Source organism: Pocillopora damicornis, chromosome 7 (genome assembly GCF_964200805.1).
Source record: "Pocillopora damicornis chromosome 7, jaPocDami1.2, whole genome shotgun sequence".
Classification (NCBI taxonomy): Eukaryota; Metazoa; Cnidaria; class Anthozoa; order Scleractinia; family Pocilloporidae; genus Pocillopora; species Pocillopora damicornis.
In genome coordinates, this window is record NC_142676.1 from 5,152,501 (window position 1) to 5,173,401 (window position 20,901).

Consider the following 20,901-nt stretch of genomic DNA (forward strand, 5'->3'; position numbering starts at 1 on the left):
GCTATTTTCATCCTTCTTTGCTACCAGTTTCTTATCCAAGCTGTCTTCGTTGACGTGAAATTGACTCCACTTCAGAAGATGGGTCTCGGCAGCCTTCAGTTCCTGAACTGAAATGGGCCCTGACTTTGGGTTCATTTTCCGAGCGTTGTGAATAAAGCGACCGACGTAGGCTAGAGTTCTCCGTATCTTGGAGTACGTAGAACACGTTTTCAGCAAGTGTAAAAGGATAGGATTTTCTTCAGATCCAGGTTGATCTAGTTCAGGACATACTTCCGCGGCGGCACTGTGATGTTTACCGGATTTTCTTCTTTCTTTATGGACTGGACATTCTCTAACCATGTTTGCTGAATACTCTCGGGAAGGATGTCGTCCCAGCTGTAACCTGAACTCCATAATCCTTGCAAGTCAATTCTGAACTTGATTGCGACGGGCAGCACAAGACCGATGGGGTCCCATAACTGACCAACAAGACCTAAACAGCGCCTCTTTGTCAGGACATCCAGTTCTCCGAGGTCATTCTTTTTGAAGGTGAACGTGTCTAGCTGTTTATCCCAGCTTAGGCCGAGAAGATCCGTGAACCGTTCACCGTTGGATTGGTCGATTTCTGCCTCATTGGAATGCCAAGTTTTGATCTGGAAGTTGCCTTTCGCGAGGACAGCGTCGATGTGGCTGATAATCTGCTTTGCCTTGGTTACTGTTTCTCTGGAGCCACCGATGTCATCCACGTACACATGCTGTCGGAGTTCTCCTGCGGCTTCCGGGAATTCTGCGTTCGAAAGCTTGGCTAGCGTGTTGATAGCATTAGTTGCGACGTCAGGGGCCGGTTTATCACCAAAGTTCAGTCTTAGCCACTGGTAAACAGTTGGTTTGTCACGTGTGTTGCTCCTCCAAAGAAACCTGTGGTACACCTGATCCTCAGGATGTACCAGGATTTGGTTGAACATTTTACGAACGTCACCAGTGAACGCCACTTTGTCCCATCGCCATGCTGCCAGTACATCCAGAAGACTATTGATGAAGTTAGGTCCTTTCTCAAGGTAATCGTTGAGGGACAATCCATCATGACCTTTTGAAGATGAATCAAAGACTAGTCGAACTTTTGTGGTTCTTTCTGGCGTAAACACTGCTTGCAATGGGAGGTACCATTCGGGTTTATCATGAGCAATTTGTTCAGGTGGAATCATTGTGATAAAGTTCTGGTCTAACAACTTTTGCACTTCCTCTTTTACGACCTCGAAGCAACCCTTTTTCATAAACCCCCTTTCAGCGGAGAGCATCCTCTTCAGAGCGATGTCGTAGTTGCTTCGTTTTGGAGGCCCTCCTTCTTTCCAGGGCATCTTCACTTGTATTCTCCCGTCGACCAAGGTAGTTGAAGCTGCGAGGGACTTCACGAACTTGCTCTCACCTAACACGTTTTCAGTGCAAGTACAGAGTTTGGTTGGTTTGACTCCAAGGAGGTCTTGGTACAGAAGTTTCTTGATATCTTCCTCGACACTCACTGTCCCTACTTCTATTGACTGAATTTCAGATAGAGTGGAGCCGCTTGACTCGAACTGTCCCAGAACGTACCATCCAAAACAGTTTCTTTTCCCGATGGGCTCTCCAGGTTCTCCGGACACTGTGTGAATATCAATGAAGGCCTCTAAGAAGTCTGTGCCAATAAGGAGATCTATGGCACCACCCGAGAGATGTATTTTATCGGAAACGTTCTTCAAATGGCTGTATTGTCTCACTGACTCCTTAGAAATTGTTTTGGCACTACTGCAAGGTCTAGTTACGGTATACACTTGAAGGGTCTTCGTAATATCTTCGTCAGAGGGCGAGGCAACCGTGACATCGATTATCTCAGAAGGTTCGCTTTTCTTCTTTCCACCCGCCAGATTCATAGTGAGACGTGTTGCTGCTCCATTTAAGCCAAGTCGACCAGCTGCACTTTTGGAGAGTAGGCTTGTGTTAGACCCGGAGTCCAACATGGCGAGAACTTCGACAAAGTTTCCATTTTTGTCCATGACTTTAACTTTTTGCACAGGGCAAAGTCCAGTAACAGGTTTCAACTTGCTTTTCTGGTACACAGCATTCCCCTGGATGTTACCATTCGATGTAGGTGTGGGCCCTTGGAACTGACTTTGAAACGGTGGTGCTTTGGGATTCAAAATTGTGTTAGTTTCTCCAGTCTTCTCATTATGTAGGTACCGGTGATGGTTTTTTCTGCATTTGTCGCAGGTTGAGCCGTCTGGTTTCTTGCAATCGTTTGTGTGATGCGCTCTCAGACACTTGCGACATCGCCAATGTTGCTTTACAACCTCCCACCTTTGATTGACTGTTAGAATCTGAAACTTAGGACATGCAGCCAGGTGATGTTTGGTCTTACAGCCAAGAGGACATGTTTCATCGTCAGAATCCTTGCTGTTAGCGGCGTTACTTTCTGTCTTTTTGGGACTTTTGTCTCGGCGAATTTCGTTTCTTTCCACTGTGTTGGTGTTCGCTTTCCCTCGGGAACGAATACTCGCTTCTTGATGTAACCAGGTGATTAGATTGCTCACGGTTTCTTCTTTTCCTTCCCTTTTCATTTCTCTACCAAAATCTGAATTGTCACTTGGATCGAGTTTGGACAGAAGCTGGGACATGAGGAACGGCGCTTCAACTGACTCCAGCACAGGACACCCAATATTATCTTCCATGTCACTTACATAACAGGCTATTGTCGTAGCGAAATGCGTTAGGGACTTAGAATCTCGTTTGACTGCTTTAAGATTATTAATCTCGGTGTGCAGTTCGTCCATTAGTTTTCGTCTGTCTGCGAACTCTGTATCCAAAATGATCCACGCGCTGTCAATGGTTTTACAAGTTTTTACTTGGTCGGTCCAGAACGATCCTTTTGGCATTGCATTTCGAAAACGTTGCAATTGTTCATCTTTATCCTGACCGTATTTCTTCATCCAATGGCTGAACTCCTTTTTCCACGTGGCATAGGTTCTGCGAGTTCCGTCCCATACTGGTACAGGTAATCGTTGTAAACTTGAGTTTGACGGTTTTGATCCGATGTTATCGGCCATTTTCTGCACCGCCGACGTCATGGACGACATTGATAATGTTAGCGCTTCCAGAGTTGTCGCATTGTTAGAATTTTCTGAGGAGTTTTGTTCCTTTTGATATGCAGCAAACTTTAAAGTGATTTGAAGGAAATCAGCTTTGGTTTTGTCTCCAGCTTTCTTTGTTGCTAACACGAGTTCGTCTTCTGGGCCAGTGCCTTCGTCGACCAGTCTATCCAGAATTGTTTCCTGCTGTTTCTTGACCAGCCTGTACTTGGTTTCTACTAAACTGAATGCTGCTTCAAGTGTTTTTAGTTCCGGTTTTACGGAGAAAATTATTTCGAATTCTTCCATTAATTCGTACAAGAGTTTGACGGCATTGTCCAGTTTTCCCGCGAGAGTTTTCACGTCTACCTTCGGCGGCATTGTGAGCGGAATTTAAATGCGAAGCTTGGCGGTAGTTAGTAACTCGGCGTAATCTTCTGCAACAAATTTTGACTGATTCGCTCCTGTGATTGAAGGGCTACTTTACGATGAAGATTTCACCACCAACTGATTTTTGCGTACATGACCGTACATGGAATTTATTTGCACTTGTCAATATATATAGTCAACTGAAAAATTAAATTAATATGATAAAGAAGGTTATTACACATGTCGATTTCGGTTGAAGCGACGGGAAAAATATCATACTTACAATTTGTGTTCCATATGCGGCTAGTAAGCTTCGAAGTGCGATCTGTGGTGACACTTTTGAAATGTACGTTGCGTAACGAAACTTCTAGGTTTTTAAATAATTAGTCACCTGATCTATTTTTGCCGCGTTGCGCTAAGATAATTAAATATTCACAAAAAAAATGACAAACGGCTTGAGAAATGCAAATCACCATCTCTTAAAGTTCGAGAGAACCTAGGATTGATTTGACATTTTTCGGATAGGCTTGACAGTTTGCCTTATTACGTTGTCAAAGTTTTAACAGTCCGTTAAGATGTTTCGTTACTAAAAAAGTGGAGATGTTGTGTTAGCTTACAAGAAATGTATAGCTTACATGAAGTAATAAATGAAGGAGAGCAAAACGTATTGTCCTTGCTTCACGAGTAACTCAACAATAATAATAAGAAGAATGGCTTTATTCTGCATTTCCACGAGGTGGCTCTTCATCTGCCAAACGCATCTGTTCAAAAATGAATCTGCTTTAAAAGTTATTTCCACCGAAAAGAAATACATCTGGAAACAAATAAAGTTCAAAATATAGGAGAGGTAAAATGATAACACTGACTTAGCAATGTAAAGTAAAAACTACATCAAGCTGAAAGGTTATCTTTGACCTTTTTCATCAATTGTCATTTTAGAGAACTGATTAAAAACAATTTAATTTTTCATGAGAAAAAATCACCTTGTGAACTGACTTTAACAACTGCCATTCAATCAATGTAGATGATGTCATTTGTGAAGGATGCAACTGTCATTGCTATCTCAAGTTAGTTTTTGAAGTTCTCACTTTCCTGTGAACGTTTTATGGAGTTTCAACTCTACTGCTAGTACAATATACTCACAATTTTGGCCAAAAAATTTAAGTTTGCAGAAGTTTGTTTTGTTTCAAAAGTTTTCTTTTGATATGTCGTGAATCACAACTGGATATTGTGATTGAACATCCAACCTAATATGTTGATAATGAATATTAACATTTTGGAAATTTGAATCATCAAACTATTTTATTTCATGTGAAGGTGGTTGTCAGTCAGAGAAAAGTCCATTCAGTGCAAGATATGAAGATGGAAAGCTTTACTATGAAGGAGAAAGGTATGTGGTTCTGTGACTGACATATTAGTTAATTTGTGACAGCTGTGCACACATGACTATGACTATTAAGACCAAATTACACACCTTGAGCAGTATTTGTGAATATAATTGTGCAAAAGTTCTAACAATTATAATCTCATCGGATCATGTGTACTATAGGTGGCCTCGGTCGACATATAGGCCGACAATCGACCGATATATCGGTCGACTATCGGTCGGCAATTGACCGACTATCGGTCGACAGTCGACCGATAGTCGACCGATATATCGACCGATGGTCGACCAATGCATCACCCGATATATACACATTCATCGGTCGACTGTCGGCCGATATATCGGTCGACTATCGGTCGACTATCGGTCGACAATCGATCGACTATCCGTCGATAGTCGACCGATAGTCGACCGATACATCGGCCGACTGTCGGCCGATGCATCAGCCGGTATGTGCACATTTGTCGGTCGACTGTCGGCCGATATATCGGTCCACTGTCGGCTGATCTATCGGTCGACTATCGACCGATAGTCAGTCGACTGTCGACCGATAGTTGACCTATAGTCGGTCGATAGTCGACCTATAGTCGGTCGACAGTCGACCGATATATCGGCCGATATGTAGACCGAGGCCACCTATAGTACACATGATCCTGGATCATGTGTACTATAGGTGGACTCGGTCGACATATCGGGCGACAGTCGACCGATATATCGGTCGACTATCGGTCGACTATCGGTCAACTATCGGTCGACTGTCGACCGACTATCGGTCGACTGTCGACCGATAGTCGGTCGATTGTCGACCGATAAATGTGTCGACCGATATAGTCTTAAACCATCGATACTCGACCGATACATGACCGATACATGACCGGTACTTGACCGATACATGACCGATACTTGACCGATACATGACCGATACTTGACCGATACATGACCGATACTTGACCGTTACTTGACCGATACTTGACCGATACTTGACCGATACATGACCGATACTTGACCGATACATGACCGATACATGACCGATACATGACCGACACTTGACCGATACTTGACCGACACTTGACCGATACTTGACCGACACTTGACCGATACTTGACCGACACTTGACCGATACTTGACTGATTCACGACCGATACTTGACCGATACATGACCGATACTTGAACGATACATGACCGATACTTGAACGATACATGACCGATACTTCACCGGTACTTCACCGATACTTGACTGACACTTCACCGATACTTGACCGACACTTCACCGATACATGACCGACACTTCACCGATGCTTCACTGATACTTGGCCGATAATTCATTGCCCCCCGGGGGGGAGGGTTTATTCCACGATAAAAGATATAAAACTCTAATAAGTAATGTGATTACCTCATAATTTAGATGTAAATTGCGTGTCTGGAATCCAGTTTTAAATTTCTCTTGTGCCAGCCATAGCGCGTATCGTCTCCGGCAGCGAATTCCAAGTCCTTACAGCGGCGAAGTAACGAAGAGACCTTAGACTATAATAATAATAATAATAATAATAATAATAATAATAAAACTGCTAATATAGCGCTTATCCAGTCCTGTTCTAAGCGCTTTACAAAAATATTAAAATATCACACGTTAAAATAATATTAAAAGTAAGTCTTAAGTTAACTGATGTCTAAGATATAGGCGTTTGACATGGATAATAAAAGAGATCATACATTAAAGTAATTTTTAAAAAGATGAGTCTTAAGTTTACGTGTAAAAATATTTAAATTGTCACAAGAACGAATGTCATCAGGTAGTTTATTCCACAGTTCAGGAGCCGAAACAGCAAAAGCTCTATAGCCATAGGACTTGAGATTAAAGTTGACAGGAGTCAGACGCAATGTTGAAGACGAACGGAGCGTTCTTGAAGTTGAATAACGGCGTATTAGGTCTTGAATGTAGACAGGAGACTGCTGGTGAAGAGCTTTATGGGTGAGCAGAATTATTTTGAATTTAATTCGCTCAGAAATTGGAAGCCAGTGTAGGTCGAACAAAACAGGGGTGATGCGGTCGAATTTACGAGAGCTGGTAGCAAGTGGAGCCGCCGCATTCTGCACTGATTGGAGCTTTTGGATAGCGTATTTGGGGACACCGTATAAAAGAGAGTTACAGTGATCCAACTTGGAGGTTACAAAGGCGTGGACTAGAGTCTCAGTGGTCTTAATGGATAGTAATTTCCTTATACGGGAAATGTTCCGAAGATGATAGAAGGCAGATTTACAGACAGATTTGACATGAGGGAGCATTGACATAGTACTATCGAAAATGACGCCGATATTTCTGGAAGATGAAGACGGCTGTATTATATCAGAACCAAAACGAAGTGGAGGTATAGACTGTTGAGGGTTGTGCTTTGAATAAAGGTAGAGAAGTTCAGTTTTGTCTTTGTTTAGCTTCAGCTTATTTAAGGCCATCCACTTATCTAGATCAGATAAGCAATTCTCGATTTTAGCAATGCTACTGGTTAATTCCAGATCATCGTTAACGGAAAAAGAAATGTACAACTGAGTATCATCGGCGTAGAAATGAAATTGCATGTCGTGAAAACGTAAAATGTCGGCAAGAGGAGCAGTGTAAAGTAGGTAGAGGATCGGCCCAAGAACGGAGCCTTGAGGTACTCCACACTTGAGCTCACGAGATTGCGATTTCCTTCCATCGATTAGGACGACTTGCAATTGTGTGCGTTTAGTAAGGTAGGAGCGGAACCAGTCAAGTGCAGTGCCACGTATTGAGAATTTAGAATTCAATCTTTTGAGCAGTATTACATGGTCAACAGTGTCAAATGCAGCGGAGAGATCTAGTAACAGGAGCATGACACAGTGGCGATTATCGATAGCAAGCAAAATGTCATTTTGAACACGGAGAAGGACGGTTTCGCAGCTGTGGAATGATTTGTAGGCAGATTGTAGCGGCTCTGTGAGTTGGTAGAAGTCAAGATAAGCTTGAAGACGCACTGCCACAACCTTCTCAATGACTTTCGAGATAACCTTAAGGTTCGAAATAGGCCTAAAATTACCAAGAACTTCGTGGTCCAGGTTCGGTTTCTTGAGAAGAGGGGTTACAACAGCGTTTTTAAGGGACGAAGGTAGAAAACTAGATACCAGTGACAGATTTACAATACTACAAATAGATGGTAGGAGCAGGTCCAGATGTTCTTTAAGTAACGTGGCTGGTAAAGGATCCAGACAGCAGGATTTCTGCACAACAGAGCGGGCAATCTTCGATAGTTCAAGATTTGAAGTAGGTGAGAAGTTGCTAAGCTCACAATTAGTGGTGGAAATATCCAGTGAGGAAAAGTAATCCGGAATTTCAGAAGGAGTAGGTATACTTCTAATACGGGTTATTTTATCTTCGAAGAAGGTAACAAATGTATTAGCGAGATCTTCAGCTGCTGTGCTGGTTGGATAACTTTTCTCTGCTTTCCTGTGGAGGAGACGGTCGATTAATCGAAATAGGGCTTTGTTGTCGTTGCCAGCCTCAGAAATACGATTAGAGTAGTAATCCATTTTTGACTTAAAAATGGTGTCCTGAATAATAGTGCGTTGATTAGCGTAAAGTCGATAGTCTGATTCAAGTTTGGAGCGTCGCCAGCGCCTTTCAAACTTGCGGCAGGTTGTTTTCTGTTTTCTGATTTCCTCGCTGTACCAGGGAGCATTAGGTCGCAGATTGATGATTCTTGTGCGCAAAGGTGCATGTTTGTCTAAAATGGAAAGTAAAACCGATTCATACTGGTCACAGACCATAGAGGTGAGTTATATAAGGCGGAGGAACGAATATCACGCCGTAGGTTGTCTGGATCAATGGTACGCAGTTTACGTGATGAGATGGTGAGCTTAGCTTTAGGTGGTCTCTTGATAGCCAAGGTGCAAAGAACAGCAAAGTGATCAGAGATAACCGGGTCATTGATGGATAAATTTAAGACAGTTTCTTCGCCAGATCTTGTGATAATGAGGTCAAGGGCGTTGTTGTTTTTGTGCGTCGGGGTGTGGACGTTACAGACTTCCAGATTGAAACAGCTTAAAAGGTCGAGAAACTTATTGGCAGTGTTGTCAGATGAATCGTTGACATGAAAATTGAAATCACCGGCTAGAAGAAGACGGCCGGTAGAAGATACTAGCCTTTCCAGCAGTGAAGAAAAATCATCAAAAAAAGCAGCATGTGTAAGACCATTCTTGACAGAAATTGGAGGGCGGTAAATAACAATAATACGTATGATAGATGAGGAACAGTGAAGCAGTACTTCTTTAAATTCAAAAGATTTAAACGGATCCGATTTAATTTGCTCCATTTTCAGATTTTTCCTGTAGAGTAGGCCAACACCTCCACCATTTCCATTAGGTCTTGGTATGTGAACAAAAGCATATCCGGTGGGACTGATATCACGAACGGTGTAGTCAGAGCAGTCATCGGGTTTAAGCCAGGTTTCAGTTAAAGCAAGAATGTCGATGTTTTTGTCAACCACAAAGTCTTTAATTTGTAGCGTTTTATTGATGATGGATCTTGCATTTAGAAGGCAGAAGTTTAGCGAATTTGCAGATGAAGAATTCAACGGGTGTCGTTTAATCGTTACCAAGTTATTTAAATTAGGTCCAACAGATAATTTCACACTTGAAGGTTTACGAACATTCCATACAGAACTAATTTCTGTGATTTTGTGGAAACCATACGATTGCTTCATGGCCTTGCCTGCTCGAGTGTGACGTGTTCTGAGAATCCCTTGAATTTTCAGGAACTGGAAAAGGTCGGGTTGAAGTACCATGTTTTGTACATCTTACTTTAGGTATCAAAGCATATTTGTGCCCCTTTAATTACGATGCGTGTTCTTTACTTGAAATGAATTAGCTGTAGTGGTGGGTGTCTTCTTTTGAAAAAATCTGTCTATCGTAATTAACATATATTGGTTGAGACGACCCTTTAATGTGTTTTGTAAACCAATCAAATTGAGCATTCTTTCTTAATGAAGGGTCTTTGCTATAAATACATGTCATACCTAAGTGCACGGTCCTTTACCCTCTCTAGTTTTTCAAGTATATTCAACCTATTGACTTTGCCTGTTACTTTTCTGGAGATAGATGTGGTGTGAGAATTAAGGATCTGTGTTCACTTACAGTAGATCAAAATTATGAGATCTACAACGCACGATGTTTATTGCGTTGGAGACTTACTACATCCTTTTCAAAGGTTAGGTTATATTTGGTTTTATTATCTGTGCTTTGGAAGCTTATTTCATTGGACAATGAATGGCATTTTAACTTTTTTTCCGCCGCCGCTGTCATTATTCGTTAAAAAAAGTGTCACCGTCTGTCGATAAAGAGCACACAATTCGACTATTTAAAGGGTTAAAAACCTCCAGTTTGAGACATGACGGCAAACGGGACGTCGGTAGAGTGAACTCGCAATACTTCCAGCCGCACTCATAAAGTTTTGATTTCTATTTCATTCTATATCAAGCGCATGTTTTTAGTAAACGTCAAAACAATTCTAACACTGTTTGTTCCCATTGGACCGCGAGTAAGGAAATTTCATTTTCCGATGATGTAGTCTTCAACGCTGGTGTATTAGGTTCCGTAGCTTTGTAAATCCACTTTATAGGGATACAACTGTTTCGAGATATTTGTCCGACAAAATGGAGCAAAACAATGGCTGTGTGCAAGTGTTTTAAAAAACATTGGTTAATTTCCTTACTGTCCTCCGTAATACAAGATGTATACTGGTAACTGCAGTTTGTCATCCAAAAAAAAATTTCATTCCAAAACTCAAATGGGAAATGGTTTTTTATCGCATACATTTTAGCGAAAGCTTAATTGACTTTCTTTCCTTTGATTTGTAAAAACAAAGTAAAATACGAGAAATTGGACCTTTCTCGGAAACCTTCGATTTGTTTTTACTGCTCGGTGTATTCATTGGTTCAAATGATATAGATATAGAATGTGAACCGCGAAGCACCCGTAATATAAATTATAATTTTTTTTAAATAAATGTTTGGGTGCTGGAAGAAGGCAATACTGCCGATACAATAAATCCCCCTGGGTTACTACCCTTTTAAAGGAAATTTGGGAGTCCTCACGGGGCAAAGAAAATTTGACCAAGTGGGGATTGAAGCCACGACCTCCGAATTAGATCTACCGACTGAGCTACGAGACCAGCACGAGAGCAGGTCGGGGTAAATTAGGTAGTCAATCGCGATAAATGTGCAAATGATATCATATGTACAAAACGGGGTAGTGTGGGGAGAAATTAGCATTTGAGGGTGTGTTTGCGTGTGCTTCGTGTGAGCCTATTGCTGCATAAAATAGCAATAACATAAATTAATAATAAGAAATACAATGAAAATAAAAGAAATGAGAAATAATGAAATAATTATAAAAAATAATACATATCTCGTTTCGCCCCAGGAGTCTTTGTGTGGGTAGTTATTTGAAGTTGCCCAACCCCCTACCCACGGGACAAACTGAAAACTTCAAACATTTTCCACCCTAGGGTCACAAGGGCCGATCTTGTCCCGGGTATTACCTCGGGAGGGTGGTAACCGTAGGAAATCAGCGTTGTTGTTCAGCCTACATGATTGAATAGTATTTGAATTTATTATTAGTTTTGTTATTGCTATTTTATGCAGTAATAGGCTCACAGGAAACATTAAGGAAGGTCTCTTCCCAGCCCCCCCACCCCCATCTCACACACAGACACACACACCCTCAAATGCTAATTTCTCTCCATACCGAGCAGTGAAAAACAAATCGACGATTTCCGTTAAAGGTCCAATTTCTTGTATTTTACTTTGCAGATTTCATGCGTATTACCCACATTTGACCGTATGTTATCTGTGTGTTACTCCATGTATTCGTATGTTACTTTTATATTACTCATATGTATCTGTGTGCGCCCGTATGACTCGTAATTACTCGTATGTACTTGTATGTTACTCGTAGTGCTCGTGTGGTGTTTTAGTCACTATCCTTTGAAGATCAATTGAACAAATGTAAGCTTATTTGCACCTTATCTTCTTCTCGCGAATGGCTATAGCACGTTTTATTCTCTTCTCTTCCATCTCAGCAAGTCGATCTCACCGTAGTGACTTCAACAGAAAAATAGCGCCATCCGAATTATTCCCAAAATCTTCGGCAAAACCTGTAGCCAGATTAGAGCCAAAATGCCAAAAACTGTGCGCATTTTACCTTGAAAATGTTAACAATTAATGTGTCATCAAGAAATGTGCTCATAAAGAGATTCACCTCGATACCTCGTATACATTGTATTTCATTCAGGTCTTTTTTACAACAGAAAACATATCAACTAAAATACATACGAAACATTACATCAACCGTATTTCAGTTTATAATACCCACTCATGTCCTGCACCTGCTAGGAAACAGTCTTTCTTAATTTTTTTCTATATATTCAACACGTTTTAATGAAATTTGTCTCTTCTTAAGCACAGTTCCAAAGGGGACGTCGACCTCGAGGAGAGAGATGGGTTCTTGGGCTTTTTGACACACAGTATGACCCCGCTCGACCGTATTTACAGCTTGTGAGAAGGCGAGATGCGCGTACTCTTTTGACCATTATCCAAAGACACGTACAACCAGGCTCTTTGGTTTATACTGATGAATGGGCGGCATACAGCCAAATGCAAAGGGTCTTGGGTTTCAATCATTAAACGGTTAATCACTCGGTTAACTTTGTAGACCCAATCACCGGTATCCACACACAACACGCAGAGAGCAATCGGTCTGCAGCAAAGGACAAATTTAAGAAGTAATATATCAAACACGAGGAAGAGTGTTTCATCCGATATCCAAACACCGAGAAGTGGTTGAGAAAACGAGGCGCAGCCGAGTTTTTTTTAACCAACTTCAAGGTGTTTGGATATCGGATGAAACACCCTTTCGAATGTTTGATATAGCTTCTCAAACCATTAATAATTCTTGGAGAAAATCAAAGCAAAAGTTCACCAGATTTTATGATAATTAAGATCACATATCCAAGCCTCCTTCACGGTTGTAATTTCCTTTGTTTTCTCAGCATGAATTATTAATGAGTTTGAGAAGATGAAAGGGAACACAAATCCTAACTTCCTGCAAGAATACCTTAAGGAATTCATGTGGAGAAGATAGTATGGTGAGCTTCACCCGAATGGCTGTTTTGGACGTTTGATGGAGGACATTGCAGAACAATATCCACTTTAAATACCCAGAGGTGGGGGTACTCCCATATACATGTATGTGCCGCGGGATAGGGTATGGTTTTGGCGGTTATCGTTTTGCCTCTGTTAGCATTGTGTTTCGGTTGTGATCTTTAGATAGGATATGTAAATTGTATCGGCTAAAATTGCAGTGTGTAAATGGCCAGCTAAACAAAAAGCAAATTCCGCTAAAATTGTCAACAAAGCGATTTTATCGAGAATTGCGTTTTGCTGCGCGTGGTTAGCCGTTGTTTGGTTATTGTTTTTCCTTAAATAGGGTGTCATTTCGTGTTTGGACAATTCTCGTTTGTTTCATCCTTAAAGTGGGACAGGGTTCAAGACTCTTCGAGGCACACACTTATTCAAAATTTACAGGAGTACCCTCCTCTCCCGAAACGGGACAGTTCCTGTGACCTTAGTGCAACATTGGTGCAATTTGGTATTTTTTTCAATTTTAAACTCAGAAGCATATACAGTAAAAACCCGCTAATAGGAACCTAATTTTTTCCAAGCAAGGCTAAGAAGGTTATCATAAAAGATGGTGCTTAACTGGAAAATTTGGCTAGTCAGGTTCTTTAACAGGTTCTTGTTTTCAAATAGACTGCGAGTAGTCTCTTTTGCTGTGAAATCCCACTGGAACGAACGGGGAAAAAGCGGACGCGATCGACGAGCAATGAGGGGCGAGGCCGTGATCTGCGAGCAGCAGGGGCGCCAGTCACAGCGAAAGAGATCGCAGCTTGGCCGCTCACCGCTCGTCGATCGCGCCCTCTGCTCGCAGTCTAGATTTCAAAATAAATGAGTTGTTTGTCATTGGAGGGCGTGGCCTATTTTTGGTATTGTATGCATAATATGTTAAAAATCCAAGCATATATTTACCAAGTTTACAAAGCTATCCAAGATAAACAGAACAAAACGCAACATTAATACATGGAACTTTGTTGTTGCTTTGATTGAATTTCTCAAAAAAAAGAACCTGTTTCAAAGTTGTAGGCTAAAGCAGGTTCTCGTGTAAAAGGAGTCTTAATGTACAATTAAACTTAAAATCTAGGTTCTTAAAAAAGGGTTTTTTACTGTACCTGTAATAAATTCAAACATTGCAATAGTCTAGCACACTCGAGTTATTTTACGCGAGGTATTTTGAGCATTTGACGTCATTTTCCCTAATTCTCAACCAGGCTATAATTGGAACGAGATAAAGAAATGGCGACTGCAACTTCTCGGAAATAAAAATACAAATAAAAAAAGATTTCTGATGGTCGTAATGGATTGATATTAAGCAAAGTATTTTATACAGTCATATTTTACACGAAATTATAAAAAATGGATATGGATAGTTTGATCGTAGTAGCACTTTAAAAACATTACTTTCCCCCTACACTTCTGGAGGTGGAAGTCTACGAGAAGTTTCCATTTACCCACTTTTTGTTTAGCAATTTATTACAGCTTTGAATATATATCATCTTAAGGCCTCCTTTATCGTAATCATTGATCATTTGTGTCCTTTTAAGTTTGTCCCCTTTGCTTTCCCAGAGAAAGTCATATAGCAGGGTATCGATTTCCTTAGGTGCACCCTGATGCGTTGGAAGAGAGGTTAAAACATGTACAATTTGGGATACTGCCAAAGCTTTTATTATCGTGATTTTACCTAGAAGAGTAAGTCTCCCAGCAGACCAGCTGCTTAGGATGTTTTTTGCTCTCTCAATTTTCTCTGAAAAAATGGCATCGCCAGAACACATCAGAACGCTTTAAAGGTAGTGCAAAATGCGATGGAAAATTTGGAGCTATGCGATGTTTGGAGAATTTTTAATCCAAATGGCAAGAGGATTATCTGGAGGCAAAGACAACTAGATATTCATTGCAGACTTGATTTTGTTTTAGTAAGTCAAACTACAGTACTTACCCGCTTATTATAATCTGAGTTCTCAGTTCTAAATGTACTCGTAGGGTGTACTCATGTGAATTCTAATTCAAAACCAACATGTACATACTACTGTTTTTCATACATTATTTATACCAAATTTAGAGATTTTTATAGTTCATACATGTTTAAGTTCACTACTTTTGAGAGTCATGTCTTTTATCTTTGCCTGAAGATCTTTAAGGTTTATTTTCTAAAAAAGGAACCTGTTTCAAATTTAGGCTAAATAGGTTCTTATGTAAAGGGGGTCTAAATTGATATTTTTAGGCTAACAGGTTCGTGAATTCTAGGTTCTTATGAGCGGATTAGTACTGTATTTCCGATCGGTGGGTGCCGCGGAGTTCCCTATTTAAGGATAAAAAAGAATTGATACCGTTGTTAAGGCCCAAACCCCCAAAAAGACGCCCTATTCTAGGTAAAATAACAATAGTGAAAAAACAAACAAACAACGGCTGACCTCGCACTACAAAAAGAAGTCTTTATAAAATCGCTTTGCTTATGAGTTTAACCGCCTAGTTCAGTTTCAAAAGATCATTTACTTTTCGTTTAGCTGGGCAGTTACACAATGCAATTTAAGCTGATACAATTTTGGTGGATCCCATTACCGACATAAACTGGACAGTTGATATCGGTAACGTTGTACAAGCAATATAACGTTAAGGACCTGTTAGAGCTATAAGAGCTAAGGAATAATAATTATTTTAGGTATGTTGGATTAAGGGCAGGATGACATCAGGGATAAAGCATAAGCCGGGTAGTTTTAGGAATAATGGAAATACGTTAAGGTACAACATTAATTACACAAGAGCGACCAACTTTACAATGTATTTTTCCATTACCAAATCGGAACATATATCGAAAAAACCTCGCACTCTTTCTTAGCCTATTTTCTTCTGAGCGATATGGTCGGTAAGTGAACCTATACTTGGCCGATACTTGACCGATACTTGGCCGATACTTGATCGACACTTGACCGATACTTGACCGATACTTGACCGATACTTGACCGATACTTGACCGATACTTGACCGACACTTGATCGATACTTGACCGATCCTCGACCGATACTTGACCGATACTTGACCGATACTTGACCGCTACTTGACTGCTACTTGACCGCTACTTGACCGCTACTTGACCGCTACTTGACCGCTACTTGATCGATACTTGACCGCTACTTGACCGATATTTGACCGATACTTGACCGATACTTGACCGATACTTGACCGATACTTGACCGATACTTGACCGATACTTGACCGATACTTGACCGATACTTGACCGATACTTGACCGATACTTGACCGATACTTGACCGGCAGTTGGTCGCTACATATCGGCCGATGCATCGGCCGACAGTCGGTCGATATATCGGTTGACCATCGGTCGACCATCGGTCGACTATCGGTCGACTATCGGTCGACTATCGACCGATAGTCGGTCGATAGTCGACCGATAGTCGACCGATATATCGGTCGACTGTCGCCCGATATGTCGACCGGGTCCACCTATAGTACACATGATCCGTCTGGGTTAGCCCTAAAGTAATTAACCAGCCCTTAACATGTTTACAATGGGGTTTAAAGGGTTAATATTAATATTTTTCCTATGAAACATTTACTTGATGGAGAGTAATTGTTTACTTGTGATTTTCAGGTGTGGGTGAGAAAAGGAGATGGATCAAAAACAAAGTTGTACATAGGACAATTACAGAAAGGAAAATATAGGATAAAAAAGTCATGAAAAGTAATTGAATTGGAGCTATATTTTGATTTACGTTGTATAGAATCTGTTAGATTTCAGTCTATTTTGAGAAAGATTGTATAAGGATGCAGTGATACTTGTTACATGTGTAATGTAGTTGGTGCATATCATATGATGCTTTGACATCATGAAATGTTGCTGTGACAACAATGATGTCTTGAGGATGGTAGTTTTTCAAATCCCTCAATCTGTTGCAAGAAATTCAGCATGTTAACTTGCTCACGCACAACTGGAAGCAGTGAAAAGCTTACCAGTGTACCCTAACCTTTGGGACAAGAGAGTACAAAAGCTATGGCCTAATCAGAGCCACAAAGAACGAAGAGAGAAAACTGATGTATGAGAATTAAGATAAACAGGATGAAAGAAAGGTCAGGAAGGGTTGACCAGAGAGGGAATTCTTTTAGTAATGAGCAAATCACAAGGAAAACTATTTGCCACATAATTTGTAAATAAGCTCCCATGCCCAAATGTTCAGACTCTCAGATGACTGTGTGAAAAACAAGTTATCTGTGTTGGTTGTCCCTTGGTCAGAGAAAAAGATTAAAATTTGTTTTCAGATTTACTATAAATTATCATTATGCAGTAGTTCTTTTTCTACTGGAGTGTTGAGTTTTGTCTAGCTGATAACAGAAAGAAAACTGGCTCTTGTGCAGTGTATGTTTGTGTTAACTCTTTGACTCCCTGAAGTGATTAACATGAAATGTCTTCCTTTCATATTTATTATCCAGCAAACAGGTGAAGAGAATACTCAAACTTATTGACTAGTTGTTATCTTGATCTAAGACAAAATTCTCATAACTATGATAGTTTACAAGGACATGTGTGGCAGTTAGAGGAGAGAATTAACAATGATATCCAAGGTATTGAAGGATTAAGAATATACAGAACATTATCATGGAAAGTTTCTTTCTGTTTTCACCTTTCCCACTGCACTGTAAATTCAAGTTCTCCTTTAAAAATTTTAGCCTTTTGAGATCCTTTCAAAATTACCATTGGCTCTCCATGGGTGAAGAAAACCTCCTAGTATTTAAACAAAAACTTTTTGAGGTATTTAGTATTACACTTGGCATTTTGACATCCGTTTATGTAGTGTTTCATGGTAATTGATATAAACTCAAGCCAAGAGTTGATTTAAAAGAGAAAATTTATTCCTCGTTCACAGTCATAGATTAAATTAAATGCATCTGATCATGTAGAAGGTAATGATGTAAATGATGCAAATGATGGTTTGACTAAAAGGAAAAATTGCATTGTAAATCACAATAGATCTAAGAAAATTGACAAACAAAATGAAAACGAAAAAAGGACTAACAACTTACAGATATTTCCTGCTATTGACTTAACGGGCCAAGTGAAATAACCGTTGATTGAAAATCAAGAACTTGCGATAACAAAGGGCTAACACTGAATATATATTACAATGAAAAACGAAAACTTAAAGGTGTAATCAAACGAGTCACGTGGAGATTAAGGGTTAAAATTTGAATCAAGGGTAATGCACGTACGTGAGAGGTCACGCACAATTGAATCTTACAATTGAAGACTATATAATCTTGTTTTCTATTTACCAGGCAAGCTGTAAGTTATCTCCTCTGAAGAAAATTGTGGCTGGAAAATGCCCTTACTAAATAAAAGTGTATTTCTTTTATAAGTCTTGGAGTAAATCTCTTCTTTTGTAATGTGGAACTTTTATGAAAGGTTTGATGACCCTTAACCCCCTAAGTGACTAGCATCTAATTTCTCCTTACGACATCCCCCCTGAATCTTACACTAAGGTCGCAAAAATAATGAAAAATGATCACTAACTAAAGAGACTCTTGATTTTTAAACAAATTCTCCTGGTCAGCACCTTTGAAATTATATAGATAACAGTATGGAGAATATGCATACTGATGTTAGGGTGTAAAAGGTTAAGCTGACATGCTCTAATGCAGGCACTCAGCCCAAGGGAAGAAGTAATGTGCCAGATGTGAGGGTAAAAACAAGTCAAATACAGTTGTGGTAGCGGGACATGTAACCCTTAAGCTATCCAGCTTTTTTATCAACGCAAATGGCAAGGAGGTGAGATATGATTTATCAGTCAAAGAGGTCAGGTACCACTAAAAGATTGGGTAACCGGACATTTCGCGCAAAAGACTTTTCGCACAAGTTTTGGACCGTTCGCACAATTCTTAGTGGTCATTTCGCACAATAATTATAATGGTATCCAGTTACCTCGCCACCAAGCAGACTCGCCACCAGCGAACTCGCCACCAAGGAACGATCTCGCCACCAACGTACTCGCCACCAAGCGAAGTCTTCTCGCCACCAACCACCAATAAAGAGATTAGTCGAGGAGAGTAGGATGTTCGGCTGATAAGTTTGTTCAAAGGGGTAAGTTTCTAAAGAAACTGTGGTGCTGCGTCGGTGGGAGAGTATAGCAGGTAATTTAGTGTAAACAACTGGGTTGAAAACGTAAATTAGCCACCGTAAAGGGTAAAAAAGCTGACGTTTCGAGCGTTAGCCCTTCGTCAGAGCGATTGACGAAGGGCTAACGCTCGAAACGTCAGCTTTTTTACCCTTTACGGTGGCTAATTTACGTTTTCAACCCAGTTGCTTACACTAAATTACCTGATAAGTTTGTTCGCTTGTCTGTACTCAAACTTTATAAACGTATGTTGTCGAAAGCACGTTCGAAACCGATAAGTTTGTTCGCTTGTCTCCTCGCTTACGTGCAAAAGACAAACGCGATACGTTTTGATGTCAATGAGTTAGGAACGGAACACATCTAACACGTCGCTGAAGGTCATGATTTAAATACAGACAAGCGCACAAACGTTCGGCCGATTTGAATTGTGCTCGTTCGAACATCCTACTCTCCTCGACTACTTTATTCTAGTTTATCTCTTTATTGGTGGTTGGTGGCGAGAAGACTTCGCTTGGTGGCGAGATCGTTCCTTGGTGGCGAGTCTCCCTGGTGGCGAGGTAACCGGTAACCATTATAATTGAGAAACATTAATATAAAAGGTATACTGATTGATACTGATAAGACATTTCATCTTCACAAAATCCAACGGCGAAAACGTAGACATTTATTTACGTAATAACTTCAACTAGATCGAAATGCTTGTGAACACGATCACTATTCTTACTTGAAGAAAGGAAAGGTACAAATATATCTCTCTCTCTATGAAAATGTAAAGAACTCCCTATTCGAACGACTACTTCTATAGCTTTTCCTTTGTTAAACGAAAAACCTTTCAGTTTTGACAGTACATCATCCACTTCAAACATGCAAACATGACGACCCACGCTAAGGACATCATGTTGTGTCACTAGTCTTCCCTCCTTCTTCGATCGCCTTCAAACAGCATGTTTTATCGATCTCTAAGAGTTTCAAATACAGCTATTGAAAACTTATTTCTTATATCTTTGTTATATAATAACAATTAGGCATACTGGTACAGCAAAAACAGTTCAACTTTAATTACTCGATATTCAGAGAGTGCTTCACATCGAATGTCGGCACGTGCTAGTGTTGTGATTTGACAACTTGATGTCAGTGTAGTTAGAAACTAGACCCTGTGAGCAGGGTAACTGGGATACCTGGATGGTACTGGATCCTTGGAAGTGTGGTGATACTACGGGTGTCGGACTAGTATACTGAATTAGTGAGCTCAAGTCTGGCTAAGGGGCATACACCTATTTTAAAACATAGGCATGCTATACATGCAAGAGTTATTTTTTGTAGGGTGGGTGGATTACTTGAAACATTGTAAGTGGTCAACATTCTTACAAAAGGAAAGAAGAGTGTTAACGCGGAAAAGAACGAAAATGTCGAATTACCTCAGACAGGTATTTTGTGGTAGATTATGTGTGTTGTGCGAATAAATGTAACCAAAAATAAACTGTATTGGTGCCACAGATACCTGTTAGTGCAAAATGCAGACTGCAGACCGGATACAAAATGTAGACTGCAGACTGCAGAGTGGGTACAAAATGCAGACTGAGAATCTGAAGAGTTTTTACGTCTGGTATATAATAACATGTCATCCAGCAGCTTACCGAGCGTCACGTAAGCGCTTTTCCGCGATCAGCCTTCACGATTATTTGCACTATTGTGGAATATTCCTGGCCCATTTCTTGATGAAAATCGATCGTAATATAATTTCAAGCCTTCAATATAGTC

General features: G+C 40.3%; 2 protein-coding genes across 2 annotated transcripts in view; both read right to left on the bottom strand.

Annotated features, from left to right (window-relative positions):
* The window catches only part of LOC149042202 (uncharacterized), a 1,368-nt gene extending 1,233 nt beyond the window's left edge, over positions 1-135 (bottom strand). The window contains exon 1 of the mRNA XM_089212276.1: positions 1-135. This exon is cut by the window's left edge and continues 1,233 nt beyond it. Within this exon, the coding sequence (XP_089068402.1) occupies positions 1-135 (135 nt within the window).
* A 119-nt stretch (positions 136-254) lies between these two features.
* Positions 255-3,917, bottom strand: LOC149042203 (uncharacterized). Its single transcript, XM_089212277.1, has one exon. It carries the CDS (start codon positions 3,456-3,458, stop codon positions 255-257), a length of 3,204 nt encoding a protein of 1,067 aa, XP_089068403.1. The 5' UTR covers positions 3,459-3,917.
* Positions 3,918-20,901: the final 16,984 nt, after the last annotated feature.